Genomic DNA, 18,474 nt, shown 5'->3' on the forward strand with positions numbered 1-18,474 from the left:
GACATTTCAAGACACTAGCTACTTAGAAATTAAAAATTGGTCTATGATTTCCACTATATCAGGCTCATGAATCACTTTCCAGAAAACAGCAGAAGCCCAAGAGATATCTCATACTCATTGTCTCTTCCTTCACAATACACTTCCTTTCAGATGACTAAGTGTCCAGTTAAATGGTGATCTAAAAGAACATCTATTTCACAGGCCACTCTGGATATAACTGGAAGTTAACTATGGCTGAACCTTGTCGAACTCAGTGTAGTAAGTGGTTTAACTGAGAGCATAGGCATGATATTGATTTCGGCAGCACCAAAGCATGTTGACCATTCTCAGGATTGTTCATACTGAAATCATAGGTCTCTAGGGGCATCCAAAAACTTGCATTATCCTGACTCAGCAGCCTTCTGAAAAACACATACCCATATCCCAGGGGTTTATCTGTTATGACTCTGTTTTTTAAAAACGCAGCTCAATGATATCTTGAAAATTTTGGTGTATATGTAAATTTTTTGTTTGGATCAGCAAGTTTAAATGTAGTGTTACACTCTATGTAAACCACATACACTAGTCTTTATAGTACTATGCACATTTCCGATACATTTGCTGATTTCAGAAGCTCCACAGAAGTATGGAAAGAAGCCAACCTATTATGACACTTGTAAAGTGTAAAATCTTGTAAAAAAATTTTAAAAGAAAACAATACATTGCACACATGCAAGAGATTATAACTTTATGCTTGTGACCTTGCATTAACTTGTCTGAATGTACTGGTAGCACATTTCAAGCAACTTGCAGGTTTACCTCGTTATTAACAACTTTTGTCCTCTTGGAGAATTGGGTTAAATTGCAGGATTTTGATCAAAGTTAAATGAAGTAGACACTCAAGCACATGTACGTGCGCACAACACACACACATTAAACTACAAGAACATACATCCTTATGCACATCTGAATAGGTGATTAAGCTGACAACTCTTCTTTGAACAATGGTCAATGCATGCACAGAACTGTGAAAAACAAATTCCAATTGTGAAGTTTTCCTGTTACGCATGTTTTCAAACGACTGTAAAAGCAATTATGAGCTAATTAACTCTGCCAGATACCGAGTCATTTTTTCATGAACAGACTTGGCTTTTGTAAGTATCACTCTCCCCCTGTTGTTTTTTTAAAAAAAAACTTTTGACAGCAATTCTTGGAAATAGTTGTTCAGTTTTCATTTGGGTCCAATATTTTAAATATGGTTATCAGTCTCCATTTCTGCATTTTTGTTAATGTGCCATTTCTTTCTCTTCTCTTTGATAAGTAAATATAGGAAGCACAAAGAGAGCCAAATGCATACTGGACCCCTTAAAAAGAGAACATCCCATACAACTTAAGTCTGGTTTCATCTCCCCTTCCTAAAATTTGTTGTAAGTCTGACAGGGTTGGGTTAGTCTCTTCAGTGAGTTTCCAGATGTGCAATTGCTTGACTGGTGTGCTGCCCTTGACTCTGCATTGCCTCCAGACAAAGGGAGATGCAACAATTGGTTGAAACACTTCTAGTGCTGTGTTACATCTTTTGCTGTGCTTATGTGCTTCATAACTCCAGCTTTCTTGAGCCCCCTGGTTCTCTTGCAGGCTTTCTCTGGCAGCATGTGCTTTGCCTGAATGTTCTCAGAAGAAAAGAGATGCTTCTAGGGCAGGGGTCGGCAACCTTAAACACTCAAAGAGCCATTTGGACCCGTTTTCCGGAGGAAAAAAAATTTCAGGAGCCACAAAACCCTTTTGACATCTAAAATGAAGATAATACTGCATATATAGTTTTTTTTTTTACCTTTATGCTCTTATAGGTCCCATTTTTATAATGTAGCCCCCTCTTGTAGCTTTTAGTTAGTTTTGTCATACATTCTTGTCCTGTGTTTTCAGACACCTGGTCCTCTATGGTGTTTTGCCTGATTCCAAGGACATTCTCTGCCTGGAGAATTATGCCCACTTTAAGCAAATTAGCTCCCCTTCTTTCCCCCAACAAATGACCCTGGTTCTGCCCTACACTCCTGCTGGACCCCACCTCCAGGGTAGCTTGCCTGTTCAACCTGCAGAGGTCCTCTCCTGCCAGCAGCCTCCCACCACTCCAGCAGACCCTTGGTCCTCAGCAGGTCTTGGGCACAGCAGCCACACTTCAAACTCCAGTGTCTCCAGCAGTTCATTAGTCACAAAGTCAGTCAGAGTATCCAGGGCAGAGTCCAAAGTCAATAAACCAAGTCACAGTCCAAGGTCAGATTCCAAAGTAAGTCAGTCAAATCAGTCAGAGTGTCAAAGTCAATAAGGCAAGTCAGTCTCTTCTCCAACCTCCACTCCTTCTCCAACCCACACCCCTCTTCCTGCCTCAGGTGCTCCTTATATCCTTGAGGGCCCTATTGCCTTCAAGTGGCTGCAGCTGTGCAGCACACTCTGCTGGATGCCCAGGCCTTACCCTTAAAGGGGCCACTGCTGACACCACATGCTACCTCCTCACCAGATCTTCCAGGATTCCAATACATATGGCAGTTATGACATCTGCTTATCTTACATGGATACTAAAGAACTCCCCCCACCTTCCAGAGGCACCCTGCTGGAAGGAAAAAAGGACAGACTCCAGAGGTGGGGGGCAGCCACAGGCCAGCTTCTGCCCTGCCTGCCTGCCCTCCCTCCCTCAGGCTGCAACCCTCTCCACAATATCCTGGGAGTAAGCCCCATTGACTACAATGGGACTTCTGAGCAGACAAGTTGGTTGGAGCTCTCAGGTTGCAGTCCTCTCCACACTTTCCTTGGAGGAAGCCTCACTGACTACTTGTGAGTAGACCTGCATAGGAGGGGGCTGAGGCTGCAGCCCTCCACACCTTCCTGGGAGGAAGCCTCACTGACTACAGCAGGGCTTACTTGTGAGTAGACCTGCACAGGAGGGGGCTGAGGCTACAGCCCTCCACACCTTCCTGGGAGTAGCCCAGGGACTACAGCTTACTTGTGAGTAGACCTGCACAGGAGGAGGCTGAGGCTACAGCCCTCCACACCTTCCTGGGAGGAAGCCCCACTGACTACAGCTTACTTGTGAGTAGACCTGCACAGGAGTAGGCTGAGGCTACAGCCCTCCACACCTTCCTGGGTGTAGCCCAGGGACTACATCGGGGCTTACTCTCTAACAGACCTGTGTGGGCTCCCACTGGCTCTAAGGCTGCCTTCCCGGCACCCTTTTTTGGGAGTAAGCTTCATCTGCTGTAATGGGGCTTACAACTGAGTAGACACACAGGATGTCTCCTCAGCTGTGGAGGAAAAGCCTCTCCTTGCACTGAGTGGGGACCTGCTCAGGGAAAGGCAGGCTGCAAGGGCTCGCAATGGCTGAGAAGGAAGGAGGCTCAGGATTGGCTGGTCTGTCTGCCAGTGAAGGGCCCTGAGCCATTCAACTGAAAAAGCCAGGAGCCTGCTAGATGCTGATTGGCTGAGCCTGCTGGAGAGTTGGGGAAGGGAAAAACAGGGAGCTTAAGCCTGCAGAGCGGGCAAAATTGAAAAGGGAAACCAATATGAGGCAGGTGGGGGTGAAGGGAGAGGAGGGCAGTGAGCTCAGGGGGAGGATGGAAGCAGCCTGCCCTCCCAACACAGGTGCCTCCTGTTACCCCCTTTGCCACTTTCACTGGGAGGAGCCGCAGCAGACAGCTGAAAGAGCCGCAGGTTGCTGACCCCTGTTCTAGGGGAAGGGAGGTTGCTGCAGCTCATGACAGAAGCTGAACATGGAGATGTGGCCATAGCTGAGTGACGGAGGACATACTTTGTGTGAAAAAGCTCCTTGGTTTGAGCCCTGGAATCTTCAGGAAAGGCTGGGAAAGATTCCTGTCTGCTGCTACTAGTCAGTATGATTTTTAAAATATGTGTTCATGTGAATTATGTGTTCTGGAACTGCTGAACGCAGGCATTAGTAGGAGGTAAGAGATATCTGGGGAAGGAAAGACTTTCTTTCCTTTCTTCCTCTTTCCTTTTGGAGACTGGTACATATAGGGGGGGTCTGTTTATTGGACCTCATTAAGAAGCCACCCAAAATGTGCATAAACTTTGAAAAAAGCAGAGGAAGATTCTGGATTACATAAAATCAAGGTATAGATTCCCACACATTTGTAGTAAGAGGGAAATTGCAACTGCTGGGAAAAGGATATGGCACTTACATTCTTTACACAAAGGAAAGAATCACCCTAATTAGTCCTACTTCACAACTAAGGAATTAATCTAAAACTGAACCCTTATGCACTGTTACTTAGAAATAAGTCTCATTAAAATCAGTGGCTTATTGCAATGGACCAGTCTGTAAAATTCAGGTTAGATGCCTATAATGGTGAAATTTTTCTTGACATGACTTGGTTCAGTCCACAACTTGTTCACTTCCTATTTACACTATACACATTTGTTTCAGAACAATATATTTCAATGAGGTTTATTGAGCCCTATTCAGTCACTCATGGTGCATGGCAAAAGTGAGGATATACCATAGGTAAGCAGATGGAGAGGTAAATTAAAAAGTTTTTTATTCACTACTCTGCCATGCCGTGGTCCCACTCAGATCTTCACTAGCTTCGGCTGGTGCAAATCTGAGTGGGTCTAGGGAGGCATGGAGGCTGGGTCTAGGGCATAGGATATTGGTGGAACTGCAGCTGCTATCCACTTCTAGCCCACCCTCAACCCACCCCCCATGTGGCCTTGATCTCCTCCCCCAGAATCCCTTGGAACATCCCCTCCACCAACTTTCCTGCTCCGGTGTGGGCTGGGTGCTCCAGTGGTATGCACCAGAGGCTGGTAGTCATTTGTGCTGGTGGTTCTGGCCCACATGCCTTCCCTGTGGCTGCCATACCAGCAACCCAGGCCTTGCTCTGAGAGAACACAAGTTCCAGCAGTGCAAGGCTGAGACAAAATTGGGCCGTTGTTCCCATTAGAGCTAACTTTCAGGAATACAAACAGTGCCATCAGCATTTTGCTTGCTTCAATATTGTTGCACATTTGAGCATTCTTATCACTAACAAAGTCAAGACCCTTCAGCAGAATGTGTGCTGTATTATCAAATCTTAGCACTAGAAAGATTATGCGTTACAGTGTTATATAAAGTACAGTGCTGATATAGCTTGTCATGGGAAATCCTGGCATGGTTTCAAAGGATTCGCTGTATGAGCGGAATACATTTTCTCTTGTGCTTCTTTGGCCCCAACCTTTCTACAACTACCAGTGTCCCCTGAAAAGTCATTCTGGAAAGTCTCTAAATCTGGATCCAGCACCTGAGGGCATAGAGTCTGCACATGGGGGTTGGGAGAGAGAGGGATTCAATGTTCCTATCTGGTGTACTTTCTCAGATCTTTGGATCTAAGCTCCTGTTTCTGAATGTCTCTATTCCGTGCATCAGACTGTCACTATGTCTACACATGACTTGAAGGAAAAGTCCCTGTTGACTTAGTATGCTAGTTTACTGTTTACTGGTTTACTAGTCCCCTGACTCACACTTACGAATAACATCTGCAAACTTTTAACAGGATGCTTGATGCCTGAGTAACGTGCCAGTGAAAACTATTGTGAGACAAAGCAAGAAATGTGTGCTGATTCTTATTTCACTAGCTGTTAGTCATGATCCAACCAAAGTTAAGTCCTTTAAACAATGTGTTCTTGGTTTCAGTGGAAGAGGTACACATATTCTTAAATCACTTTTACTGAAACAAATGGGACATCATGATGTTTTAGCTTTCACTAGGCCATGCACTATTTTCCCCCACCTCATTCTACAATGATATGTTTTTCTGATGCAACTAGCATGCATTTTAAAAGTCCTCTGAACTCAAATGGTTTTGAACATAAATGAACTGGACATTAAACTTAAAAATTTAAATATAAGGAAGCTGAAGGGGTTTAGCTGGAACTGACTGCAAGGAAGCATCAGTAAAAAAAACATCATGATTAATCAAGACAAGTCCCAGACACAAATGTTATTTGTCAAAGAAGTTTCTGATTCATGTCCCACTTAAACAAAATTTTAACTGGAGGTTGCTGATTCTAGGCAAAATCATTTGTCAGTGTCTGTAAACTCCATAAACTCAGCTACAACACTTGCCACAGGTGTTTGATTCTGAGTTCACCCAGCATACATTTTTTCAGCATTCCTTCACTGACAATAAAGAAAACCAATTCGTGTACATTTAGTCAGGATTATGTTGATGAGAGAACCTGAGAGAACAGGATTAGGTTGAGGAGGTGTTGATAGAGAATGATCCTGCCCCAGGACAGAGCTTGAATGATTATCTTTCCCCATCCCTACAGTTTTCTATTTCCATCCCTATTGCAAGATAAAATAGCAAAAATACCAAATGATTTCCAGGAGCTTGGCTAGGAAAGAATGACACTGGATTTTTAGAGTTGGGCAGTAATGTATTTAATAAAGGTGCATATTTCAGTGCTCTAGACACGCCAAATTATGGGCAAGTAGGACAGAGATTTCTGAATTGGGAGGCTGTTGACAATTGCGGTGCCCATGGCTTTTGTTTTACTGCTTCCTCTTCCTTCTGCAAACTTAATTCTTCCCTTTCACTATAGATGCTGCACACTATGTGGCCAATGTGTCCAGGTAGGTTGTACTATATTTTTGAGGAGGGGGGGCCTTTTAACTTGCTTCCCTTTTGAGAAGGCAGTGAGAATTCCATTAGAGCAATACCACTCCTCTCCCCCTGCTCTGTCTTCCACTCCACATAGTGACTAAGTACTATACATAGTTGCTTCACAGTTACCAAAATGACACACCCAATGGGGAAATTGTCCTTTGTTAATTTAGCAGCTGTCTTTCAGTGCCTGTCAAGTTACAAAGGCAGGTGTAGAAGAACCACATGAGGAGGAAGCACAAAGGAAGAAAACACATGTGGGGAGGTGGCACGTGTGGGAAATCAAGTTTGGGCTAATCCCACTGAAGTCTTTATTTGGCACCATGCTCAAACTTAAACAAAGACCATAAGTAAGACATAATTCCAAAAAGGATATCAGCATCAGTTCAGACAGAATGAAAGAGTGTACACAAGGACATCACATACTCATCACATCCCTGGAGTGTGGCAGTGATCTGGCTCCCTCACCTTCCTCCACTGGGCACATTAAAAGAGCCCAGTGGGGGGGGGGGAGGAGCAAGATTGTTCTTTCTTCCACATGGGTTTGTAAAACAAAGGAGAAAACACAGAGTGCTCAGGGATCAATCCTGGCATGCTTCACATTTCCTGCTTTGATTCAAGTGTCCATCAAAAGAAGGAGCCAGGGGAGGGTGGAAGTAGAGCTGCGTGCTGCCCCAGGCAGCCTAATAGCTTCAGCCAGTCCTGACAAGCAGAATGGTAAATTACAAAATGTAGCATTAAGGGCTGAATTTCTTTCTCTGCAGATGGGTATCAACAGACCACTGTCCTTTTTTCCTTGCTCCTTTTGTTCAATATAAGTCCTAGAATGGACTGCTAGTCTGTGACCAACCCTGGACACTCCAAATACCAGTCTGGGTCAAAGAATGGCTCAATCACAAACAGGGGACAGCACATGCAATCAAATGGCCCACCTCTCTTCATTCGCTTTACAGTTTCTTAAGTGCTTAAAATAATCTAAATGCTGCACACATGATTAATTATAACAGCAGCACATTAGTTGTACCACCTAAGAGTACTGAAATCACTAGTGCTTGCAATATTCACCACTTTCTATAGAAACACATTGTTGCTTTCCCCCTGAACTAGAGGCATCTGACTGAAAACAAAATAAAGCACTTAAGATGTTATCACATGGAACTCAATATAAAATACCTCCATAAATTCTCACATTGAGTTTAGTAATGATAGTTTAAGTAGCTTGTTCTCTTTCTAGTCATTTAACGCTTAAAGTCACAAAATTGCTCTAAGGTAAATCTACTTCTGATTTACTATAAAGCTAATATACATTCTGGAAATCTATTGATAATTACAGAGCAACTCTGACAACTGATTAGATCAGACATTCTTGCCTGTAGTAACTTTCCCTCAGTTGCTCAGGCTCAAGTCTTGCTATCGCAAGGGCAGTCCAACAGCTGCAGCCCATTATGAGAGTGGAATACCAAGCTAAAGGTCATAAATTTGGACGAAATTCTATGATTTGTAACTATTAAACTCCATTTTTAAAAAAACAAACCAGAATGGAAATATGAGGTTCTCAAGTGATCTGCCCAGCAGCTAATCCAGTCAGTCTTTGAGAGACATGTGGATATTCTTCAATGCTTTTTTAAATAAAGGAAGTTACAGTAAACTAAAAAGAACGAATGGTTTGGCACACCTTAAGAGAAACATCACGTACCATGTAAGCAAGACACAGAGCCAACAGACTCACAATAAGATCCCTCCCCCAAGTGTGGACGTGGTGCAAATAGGCACATAGACTACTGGCAAGCAGCCAAATATTACCTCCAGAGTTTACATTAGTGTCCTCTGTTTAGTTTATTTAGTCTCCTAAAACGGAGGCATGACCCTGTGTGTCTTATGTGACTGTGTGTCCCTTTTGAAACAGCGAAGTGAAAGTTTTGTATACACCAATAAATTTTAGTTTACAGATAACAAAAGACAATAGTTGTCTTGTACATGAAACTGCTCACAAAAGAGAAGACGAGTCATGAAGGAACATTTCAGCAAGTGCCTACGTGATGGAGGGGTGCATTGCTCTTTGGGTCACTTAGGTGGTTCTGAAAATCCCACTCTGGCATGCACTGTGAACATTAATGCTCATTTTACTTCAGTCACGCAATTGTTTCCAGTTAGCAAACAAATGAAGTCATAAATTCAGGAAGAAGACGTGAATTCTCTAGCTATGAGGAAAAAAAGGAGATATACACAGTGATTATCTGCATTAAGGCTACATAAGGACTTTAACAAGCTGGGCAACTTGGTCGCCCAGGATACCTGAGGACATGCTTGGGTTAGTGAGGTATTAATTTTATGTCTGATATATATTCTGTTGGGAACAAGAAGATTAGATATGTGGCTTGTTAGTTTTCTATCCCCAGCTTGTAGGAGGCCACAGAAAAACAGGAAATGGGAAACTGTTTATTAATGGAAGACGAATATTTCGGGCTGGTTATTATTTGGTCTTCCCCTTTATTTTAGATGGAGGTGGTCCTGTCCCCACAGTGTTTCAAACCACAAAGAATTATTCCCTAGGAACAGTGGTGCTGTATACTTGTACTTACAATGAGTAAGTATTGATATAAACCAGGGGTGTTGTCCAAACTTTTTGGCAGGAGGGCCACATTATCTCTGACACTGTGTTGGGGACTGGGAGAAAAAGAATTAATGTACATTTAAAATTTGACCACATTAACATAAATGTATATATTAGAGATGGAACAAATGTATGAAGGTCTTACAATAGCTCAAGACTTATAAAAGGCCTTGCACAAAGCAAGGCTGTCCTTTCCTTTGCTGCCACTATTGCATCACAGACATGAAACAGCAGGCAGTGAAGGGACCCCAGTCACCCTCATGCTGAGAGCAGTTGCATTGGGCCAGCAAAACCTCCAGCAAGTCTCCAGAGGGCCAGAGGCTCATTGGAAACTGGGGGCTCCCCGTGGGCCAGATTGGGGGTCTCCGAGGGCCACAAATGGCACCCAGGCCGGGGTTTGGTCACTCCTGATATAAACAATTACATAAACCTAGGTACTCAGGATATATGCTAAAAGGACACAAATTCATTTGCTCAAAAACTAAAAAAAAGAAAGAAAAAAGATTACAATCTCACCTATGCTGATGACAGATCTTGTTATTTGTGATGACTGGTCATGGGGATGTGAAAAAGTAATCACAACTAATGCAAATACACTGCATTTTTAAAATACTGGATATATCCAAGTGTAGGCCTTCAAACCTTGCTGAAAATCTTGGCCCACTTCTATACATCTGTTTGTCCTTTTACTGAAAGCTGAAATTATGCCCCTGTCTTTTACAGTATGAAGATGTACTGAGCATCTATCTCTTTCCTGTGACTCCTCTTGCTATATTAGGTAACTGGCTAACAGAGTCAGTGATTCTATTTCTAGGAAAGATGAAGAAAAAGTCATCCACCTAACACCTAGGTTGACCTTAAGAGACTTCTAAACATGAAGGAAATAACTTCTGAATAACATGCTCCCAAATGATCATCCATAACTAATGGCATAATCCTAAACTCCTCCTGCACCAGCGGAGTGCATGCTCCTCCAGCGCTGGCTGTCACTAAAATGCTCTGCAACAGCATAGGAGTTAGTGGCACCAGCAGGGAGGCTGGCACTGAACCGCTGGTGCCAGTGCAGGCCTCAACAAATGCCGGAGCAGTTAAGCCCCATGATGGGCAGTGGAAGTATGAAGGAGAGATGGTGTGGGCAGATCAGACCTGGGAGGGTATAGGATTGGCAGCACTAGTGTGCGACGTATCCTACCCTCCTTCCTAGGTCAGATCCGCTGACGCAGCAACTGTTACCCTGCACATGCCCGATCTCGTCTGCTCTCGGAAGCTAAGCAGGGTCAGGCCTGGTTAGTACTTGGATGGGAGACCGCCTGGGAATACTGGGTGCTGTAGGCTTATACCATAGTCTTTCGAGACTGAAGGTTGCCAACCAGTTCCACTCAGACTTAATGCTGGTGAATTACCAGGTGCAGGTCTGAGTAGACTCATTGCAGTAGCTAGGTTTTCCCCTGGGCAAGACCACAAATGTTCCCCTTCCTTGAGGCGACCTCCAGACAGCACAAGCCATGCTGACCCCGCTGCCCAGGTGTCAGGGAATTTCATTAGGATTGGGCTATAAGAGTAGGATTCTAAACGCAAACTGCTAATCGCAATGTGGGTATTGGAAACAAGCAGTACATCCCTGTGCGTGTTTACTCAGACGTAAGCCCCACTGAGTTCAATAGGATGGGCATCCCAACGCAAACTAGGGTTACTCTCCTCAGATTCGCACCAGCAAATAGCTTAGCTTGTGCTCCTTTGGTGCTCACACTCATAGATTTAGAGCTCGTGCTCCATTGATGCAACTGCATCAGGGGAGGGGATCTTAGGGAGCAATCCTAACCCACACTGGAGCAGGCAAGCCAAGAGGCTTGTGCTGCATCCAACATGGGATTGCAGCGGGCAGCGGCTCAGCTACAGGCAAGGGGAAGACCCTATGGGTCTCCTCGGACCCGCGCCACCTCTGGAGGTGGCGCAAGTCTGAGGAGAGGGGAGCGGCTTGAAGCCACTCCGCTCGCCAGGGGATAGGGGTTGGGATCTGGCATAACTGCCGGGTCCCAGCCCTGCTCCCAGCTCCCAGCACGCCCGCCCCCGGGCCCACCCTCCCCCCGCTCAGTAATGCCCCCTTGCGCCCCCTCCCCCCCACGCCTACCTTTGCTGCTTGTGCTGGCATGCTCGCGCAGGCACAAGGAGCAGCACGGGAGCCGCGGTGGAGGCTTCTGCCTCCGTCTGTGCGTTGGTGCATCTGGATGTGCCGATGCAGCTGCCGCCTAAGGAGGCGCAAACGTGCTTTATGGCATGTTTGTGACTCCTCCGGAGCATCTATGCCAGCATAAGTGCCGCTTAGGATTGCTCCCAAAGGGACTTACTGCCTATGCACACATTCCTAAGAATACATTGGGACTTACCTCTGAGTAAACATGCCTAGGATTGTGCTGTTAGTCATCAACTGAGGGCTGCATAAAACACATGATGAGTCAGCAGACAACAGCAGCAAATAAGCTAATGCAATGGTTCTCAAACCCACCAGCTGGAGAACCACTGCTTTTTTTCCTTTAAGGGGTAGGGGCAGGGGGAAGGCAGCAATGCAATACTCAGGATTGCACCACTGCAGGGGAAGAGGGGGCTTTTTAACATGCCTTACCTGCTGCTGGGGTGTGGGAAGCCCTCTGCAGGACTCCCTGCAGCTTGTAGAAAGTTAAGCGGTCGCGACCCACTTCTGGGTTGTGATCGCGAAACCAGAAGTGGGTTGTGATAGCTTTTTTTACTTTCTACAAAGAGGGCTCTGCGGGGCTCCCTGCGCACCCTGGACCCCAGCAGCAGATAAGGCATGTTTTTTAAACAGTTGTGGACCTACCATTAGGTCCGATGGGCAAATGCCCCAGGTGCAAGCCTCTAGGAACCCACGGAAGCCTCTGAGGCTCCTGACAGGCTTGGAAACTGTGCTTCCAGTTTTCCAGAAGCACAGTTTATAGTGTCAGGGAACATCAGAGAGGCTTTCCTGATGTGGGCTTAGGTCACGTGAGGCTCCATGAGCCTCAGGTGAGTAAGGGGGGTGGGAACAGCCTGCTGCAGGGCGCCATCACAGACCTTTGCCCTGGGCATGGGGTTAGGGAGGTCCACCGCTGTTTTTGAATGCTCCTCTTCCCCCGCAGCAGCAACATCCTGAGGATCATGTTGCTGCTATACTCCCCCCTCCCCGCAAAGACTTACCTTGGGGCTCAAACTCTGAGAGACTTTGAAAACTAATATGCTAATGTGTATGGGAGTAATAAAATTTCAGGGCAATCTGGACATGTCTACTCAAAAGCAAGCTCTATTAAGTTAAATGGGACTTACTCTCATGCAGACATTTATAGGATTGCACGCTTAGTGTATCATTTTCCTAAAGCTGTACATGCCATACTACACAATGCTACTTTTTGTTATGAGTTCCTTTAGGGAACCTCAGAAGCTATTGCATCTGCTGAATGCCAGATAAGAATTTCCTGATATTGCTAATTAAACCTTGCCCTTGAGAAATACACACACCTGATTTACCAGAAGTCTTTTACAAGCGGAATACTTTCACTCAGGTTCTCTTGCACTCCATCAAATTAATTGAGAAACCTCTTTTGGTAATAGTTCTGATCATGACCCTGGAAACCCATCTTTGTCAACTGTTTTTGCAATGCTGTACTTTCAAAGCTACGTCTGTCAGGAAGGAGACAGGAAATTCGAGTCACACTTACAACAGCTGTGCCATGCCCACTATCATTCTCTAATGACGTAGTTTGGCTTCAGTGGCATGGGGCCAGGAACTGAGCAATAGCGGAGGTCAGGAAGATAGGTCACTGTTTATACAGCTCTTGCACTAGGGATCATGCTGGGGCTATTTGCTTTCTTCCTTTCTCCGCTATTTCTCTTTCCGTTCTTCTTTACTAATGGAGAGCCTGAAGCATCCTGTTTTCAAAACATTAGACCATTTTGCTATTACCAAATCTCTTGTGCAGAAGCCTTTGACAGAAGGAAGGCAGATTATTCACATACACCACAGATGTGGAAAATCTGACAATAAATTAATTAGCAGCCTTTGCTTCCAGCACAAAGCCTGAAAACCTTTACTTTCAGCACTAAGTGCTTGTCAAATGGCTTGACACACTTCAGTACTCCAAACTATTTTTAATGCACCCTTATCATCAAAATGTCAAAAAAACAATTACAAATAATAATCAAAATGAATGGGGCCAAATGCGGGACAAAATCTCAGAGTGAAGTGCACTGCAGTCCTTTGTAATAAGCCTTGGTTTCTTGCTAAATAAGAACAATAATATCTTTTACTTTCTAGCTAGCCCTATTAAGCCTTTAATTGCCTCCCGTATGTTATCTTGTATCCTAAGAACTAACAGAGAGACAGAAACTTAGCTGACATTGGAACTGAGCAATACTATGTTTTATCATCACATTCTTGTTCTTGCTAATTATTTATGCAGTATAGAACTTTCACTATAGGAAATATTGTACAATCCTAATCTCATGTTGGTTAACCTATGAATTGGTAATTAATCCCTAATTTAAAGATGAGGAATACCTATGTTTTATGCAGTATATAGTATATGATATATAGGTATGTTTTGTATGTTTTTACTATCATCACCACCACCACCACCACCACCAATGGGAACAAAAAATAACCTGTCCCAAATTAGAGGTTTAGATGGTGACTAAACTGTACTTGTGCATTTTGTCCCTCTAGACCAGGGGTATCCAAATATTTTGGCAGGAGGGCTACATCATCTCTCTGACACTGTGTCGGGGGCTGGGAAAAAACAATAATTTACATTTAAAATTTGAATAAATTTACATAGATGAATATATTAGAGATGGAACTTATACGAATGACTGAAGGTCTTGCAGTAGCTCAAGGCCTATAAAAGGCCTTGCACAAAGCAAGGCCAGCCTTTCCTTCACTGCCACTGCTGCATCACAGATGTGAAACTGCAATTAGTGGAGGGAGCCCTCGTCCCACAGCTCAGGTGAGAGGTCGAACAGTCATCCTCATGCTGAGAGTAGTTGCATTGGGCCAGCATGGGCTCCAGCAAGTCTCTGGAGGGCCAGAGGCTCATTGGAGACTGAGGGCTCCCTTCGGGCCAGATTGGGAGCCCCCAAAGGCCGCAAGTGGCCCCCGGGCTGGGGTTTGGGCACCCCTGCTCTAGACCACTGATTTTCAACCTTTTTCGTCTCATGGCACACTGACAAGGTACTAAAATTGTCAAGGCACACCATCAGTTTTTGGACAATTGACAAGGCACACTTTGCTGTTGGTGGGGGGCTCATATCCCCAATGGTCCTATTAATAAATGACCCTCCACCAAACTCCCATGGCACACCTGGGGACCATTTGCTGCACACCAGTGTGCCATGGCACAGTGGTTGAAAATGGCTGCTCTTAGACCATCATGACGTGGACAAATCAAGACTTCAGCAGTAACTATTTTAAAAGTAACAAAGGAGAGATGGTGCTAGAATTGTAGTAAATGGAGATGAAAATAGATAATAGAAAAGCTACTAAGAGAGGTTGAAAAGAACATATGAAAACTGATAATTTTGCAGATAGAAACAGAAGCACATTGAAGCTTCACAAGTGAAGCTTCAGGTAATACTATATTCAGCTATAAATAACTGTACCTAGAGAAAGTCATATACGGTACTTTGAGATCATGTGTATTGTCACTCAGTTCACCAAAAAGAGCAGAGCAGTAGGTCTTTCTCTGCATGCTCTCTGTGGGAGAACTCATTTGGCTCACATGTCAGACAGACATGTGCCACATGTTCCACTAGGCAGTGCCTAGAATCATAGTGGAGGTGGTGTCCGAAGCCCCAGGGAAGAGGGTGTGCCTCTCATCAATCAAATCAGGCCACCAGCCAATTGAGGAGTGACTTTAATGCGAATATAATCTTCCTGAGCCACAGCTTTGTAGCTGTGGAAAGGGAAGCTCATTTGCAAGGTTTTAGGCTTTACTTAGGCAATGAGATATTTCTTCTGTGGAAGCTCTGCAATTTGTTCCTATGAACACATTAAGTGTAAAGAGCAGACCATCAGACTGACTTGCTTCCAGGCAATGCAGCTGAGATGGCTTGTGGGATAACTCAGGACACCCCACTTTTCAAAATACATATTCACCCTTTTAGAAATTCCACTGATAAAGTGTTTTGTTTTGTTTCAAAATGGCATTACATATATATCTACCTTCTTTCCTTTTTTAAAGCATAGTAACTCAAATTGAAGTAAGACATGCCACATATATTATTATAAGTGAAGATTCTCTAGCAGTCCAGCTTGAGAAGCGAGTTTACTCAATCTGATAATTTTTTGAAAGGTATACATTCCAATAAACAAGTGGCCCCAGTTATAGTCTTTTCCAGGTAGCTGTACTTCATGATACACACCACCCACTTGATTTCACTGCCTGATGGCCACTATTGTCTAAGAAACATAACATAACTAATAAATAACACTGGAATTGTTCATGGTATATACATATGAACATAACCAATAATCTCCCCAAATCTATTGATTATCGACCATGATGTGGTACTCATTCAATAATCACCAGAATATCACCAAATGCAAAACTTAATTTCTCAGTACAGCTGTGCTATGCTTGAAGACAGAGTTCAATATCACTCATTAGCATAATTCTGGTTTTTGCAACAGAGCAATAGTGGGAGCTAACAGCATTTAAAATTCAAAGTTCGTATAAAGAGATGGGTGGAAGAGGAGTTGGAAAAGTACTAAAGTGTCTTCAACTTTATTCTCAGCAAGTCAATGGCAAGTCTGCTAGTAGACAAAACTGCATGTATACATGCATAATTGTTACACACCATCTGCTCTTTCCCAAGTGCTTTACTATTTGATTTTTAAAAAAATATAAATCTACTTTTCTTACCTTATTCGATGCCATCTCGCTAACAGATCGGTAGGTTTGAATAGTTTCAAGTTGGTCTAAACACCAGTCCAGTTCCTCCAGAGTTTCCATTGCTAATTTTTGATAAGATTCCTCTGCAAACAAATGCATAGACATGTAGTTAGGCTTCAGTGACTGTAGGCTTTCCATGGTGGAATCACTGACACAGCTTGGACCGGCACTGCTGTAGGTGCTACAATGATCTTTCATCACGCGTTCTGCAGGCTCTTGTTGCACTCTTGGGTAGAACAAATCAATGCACGTCTCGCCTTTGAATGGCTGTTGTGGTTTTAGAAGGTTTTTTTTTCACCTCCTCTTTTTGTTCTTGCTGGCTTTGTAGAAGCGATGTCAGTAATACATCAACACACTTCCTCTAGAAAGGGGTGTAGGAGGAGGGACACTCTCTGACAGGCTCATCTGCATGCATGTGCACTCATAAAACAGATGAGGAAAAGCAGTTCCACGTAAGGCAAGGGGCTTTTCTCTCTTAATCATTAATCATCTCATTTCTCGTACAAAGTGATGACATTTTAATAACTTTTCAAGTGTCATCAAGTCAGATTAGGCAATCAAATTGTATCTGCCCTTTTTTTCCTCATATAAAAAACGTTTCGGACAAAAAGAAAATAAAGAAGCAACAGGAAATAAGTTTGTAGGCTTTCCAAACCTCTGCAGTTCCCTCTAAAAGAGGCTTTCTGCATAAGGACAGGGAATGTGTGTGTGTTTGTATGTGCTTTTAAAATAACTAAAGTTAATATTTGTTACACTGAGTGTTTGGTGAGACACTGCTGATGGGGAAACAAGTAGATACTATGGGAACAGTGCATACTTTTTATTTCATTGGCAAAATGAAAATTTTGTTCCTCTTAAACAAATTAAAAATCCTCTTGAGTTCATGCCAAGATCACAGGAAAATTGTGAACTGGATTTCCAGAGGGAACAATTGTTTTGTCAACCTCTGGTCTTTTCCTTTCTTTTGATTAAAGAAGCATAAATTGCTCATAACATTATCAGAATAGCCCTGATGGAATCTATAAAGAATGAGACACAACAAGAAATCCCACTGGGACATAAAGATGTTATTTAAATTTCTTTTTATGTTTGTATCCCACCTTCTGCCAATGAACCCAAAGTGACCATCAAAACAGTGATAAAACATATATTAAAAAATGTAAAATGCAATAAAATTGCGCTATAAAAATACAATCCAAGCAGCAGACAATAAAAACCACCAGAACTAGCCGCATCTGCTTGCTAATTTGTTTCATTGCAAAGATCTCCTTCCTATTGTCCAAAGGCCTGGTGAAGTGAACTTTTAAAAACTTCTTAAAGACTGGAAGGAAAGGAACATTATACTTACTATGTAAGGGACTTAGGGCCCAATCCTGAACAGTGTGTGCCAGCTCACTGCCAGAGTGCACTGTTGCAAACGTGCCGTAAAGCATGTTTGCAGGGGTTAGGACCGGCCCAGCACTAAAGCTGGCCCAGTGTGAGCCTCTGCTGGGACAGTGCTGGGAGGCCTGTAATCTGCAGCCAAGTGCTCCATGTAAAGCACCTGGTGGTGGAGAGGTAAGTTGGGGCATGGGGGAGACAGGGAGGAGGTGTTTTGGGATGGGTGGAAGGTGAGGGGAAGGTGTGACGGGGCGGGCTGAGTTCTGCTGGATCCAGAGCCCCATGTCAGGCTGTGTTGCCCAACACGGGATTCCTTGATTCGGCTAAAGAGCTGCCACAGAATTGAGTAGCCCCGTTGCAGGGCTACTTTCCTTTCCTGGGGGAAGGGGACAAATGTCTGGTGGCAGCAGCCCGGTTGCACTCAGAATGGCAGGACAGCCATTTTTGGTGCTGCGGCAACTCTGCACACTAGGCAGCTCAGGATTGGACTCTTATTATGATAAGTAATTTCAGAGCCTGGGGGCCTCCACTATGACCTGCTGAAGGTGCACACTAGCAGATGCATGCTCACCAGTACACAAGCTATGCAATTTTAGATTATATGTTGAACGAAAAGGGCAATCATGATAACAGAGAGCCCTAGATAGTTGTACACATTACAATAAAAGCTTCATCCACGTAGGCCTTCAATCTTCAACCTGCTGATCCTGATTTTAAAGCATTTCAACCTCTGTGCTTCCTTATTTTTCTTTATACTGATGCCTGGGGCCATTCCTATGGGGCTGTTTATGCAGTGCATACTACCATCCACACATATGCTTAAGGACTTGTTGGTAACAGGAATGTGCTTGTTCCTTTCACCCATTGTCACAAATCTATATTTTAAGGACATTTGTAACACTGGCGTCAC

At 43.9% G+C, this 18,474-nt stretch overlaps 1 protein-coding gene and 1 pseudogene across 2 annotated transcripts in view; one reads left to right on the forward strand and one right to left on the reverse strand.

Moving 5' to 3' along the window:
- The window catches only part of PDE4B (phosphodiesterase 4B), a 284,503-nt gene that overhangs the window by 19,166 nt on the left and 246,863 nt on the right, over positions 1–18,474 (reverse strand). For both annotated transcript variants that reach the window (XM_066622876.1, XM_066622877.1), the window contains one exon: positions 16,155–16,267. In XM_066622876.1, coding sequence (XP_066478973.1) covers positions 16,155–16,267 — 113 coding nt within the window. The remainder of the gene's footprint in view (positions 1–16,154; positions 16,268–18,474) is intronic.
- Positions 10,460–10,581, forward strand: LOC136650109 (5S ribosomal RNA; annotated as a pseudogene).

Source organism: Tiliqua scincoides, chromosome 4, assembly GCF_035046505.1.
Source record: "Tiliqua scincoides isolate rTilSci1 chromosome 4, rTilSci1.hap2, whole genome shotgun sequence".
Classification (NCBI taxonomy): domain Eukaryota; kingdom Metazoa; phylum Chordata; class Lepidosauria; order Squamata; family Scincidae; genus Tiliqua; species Tiliqua scincoides.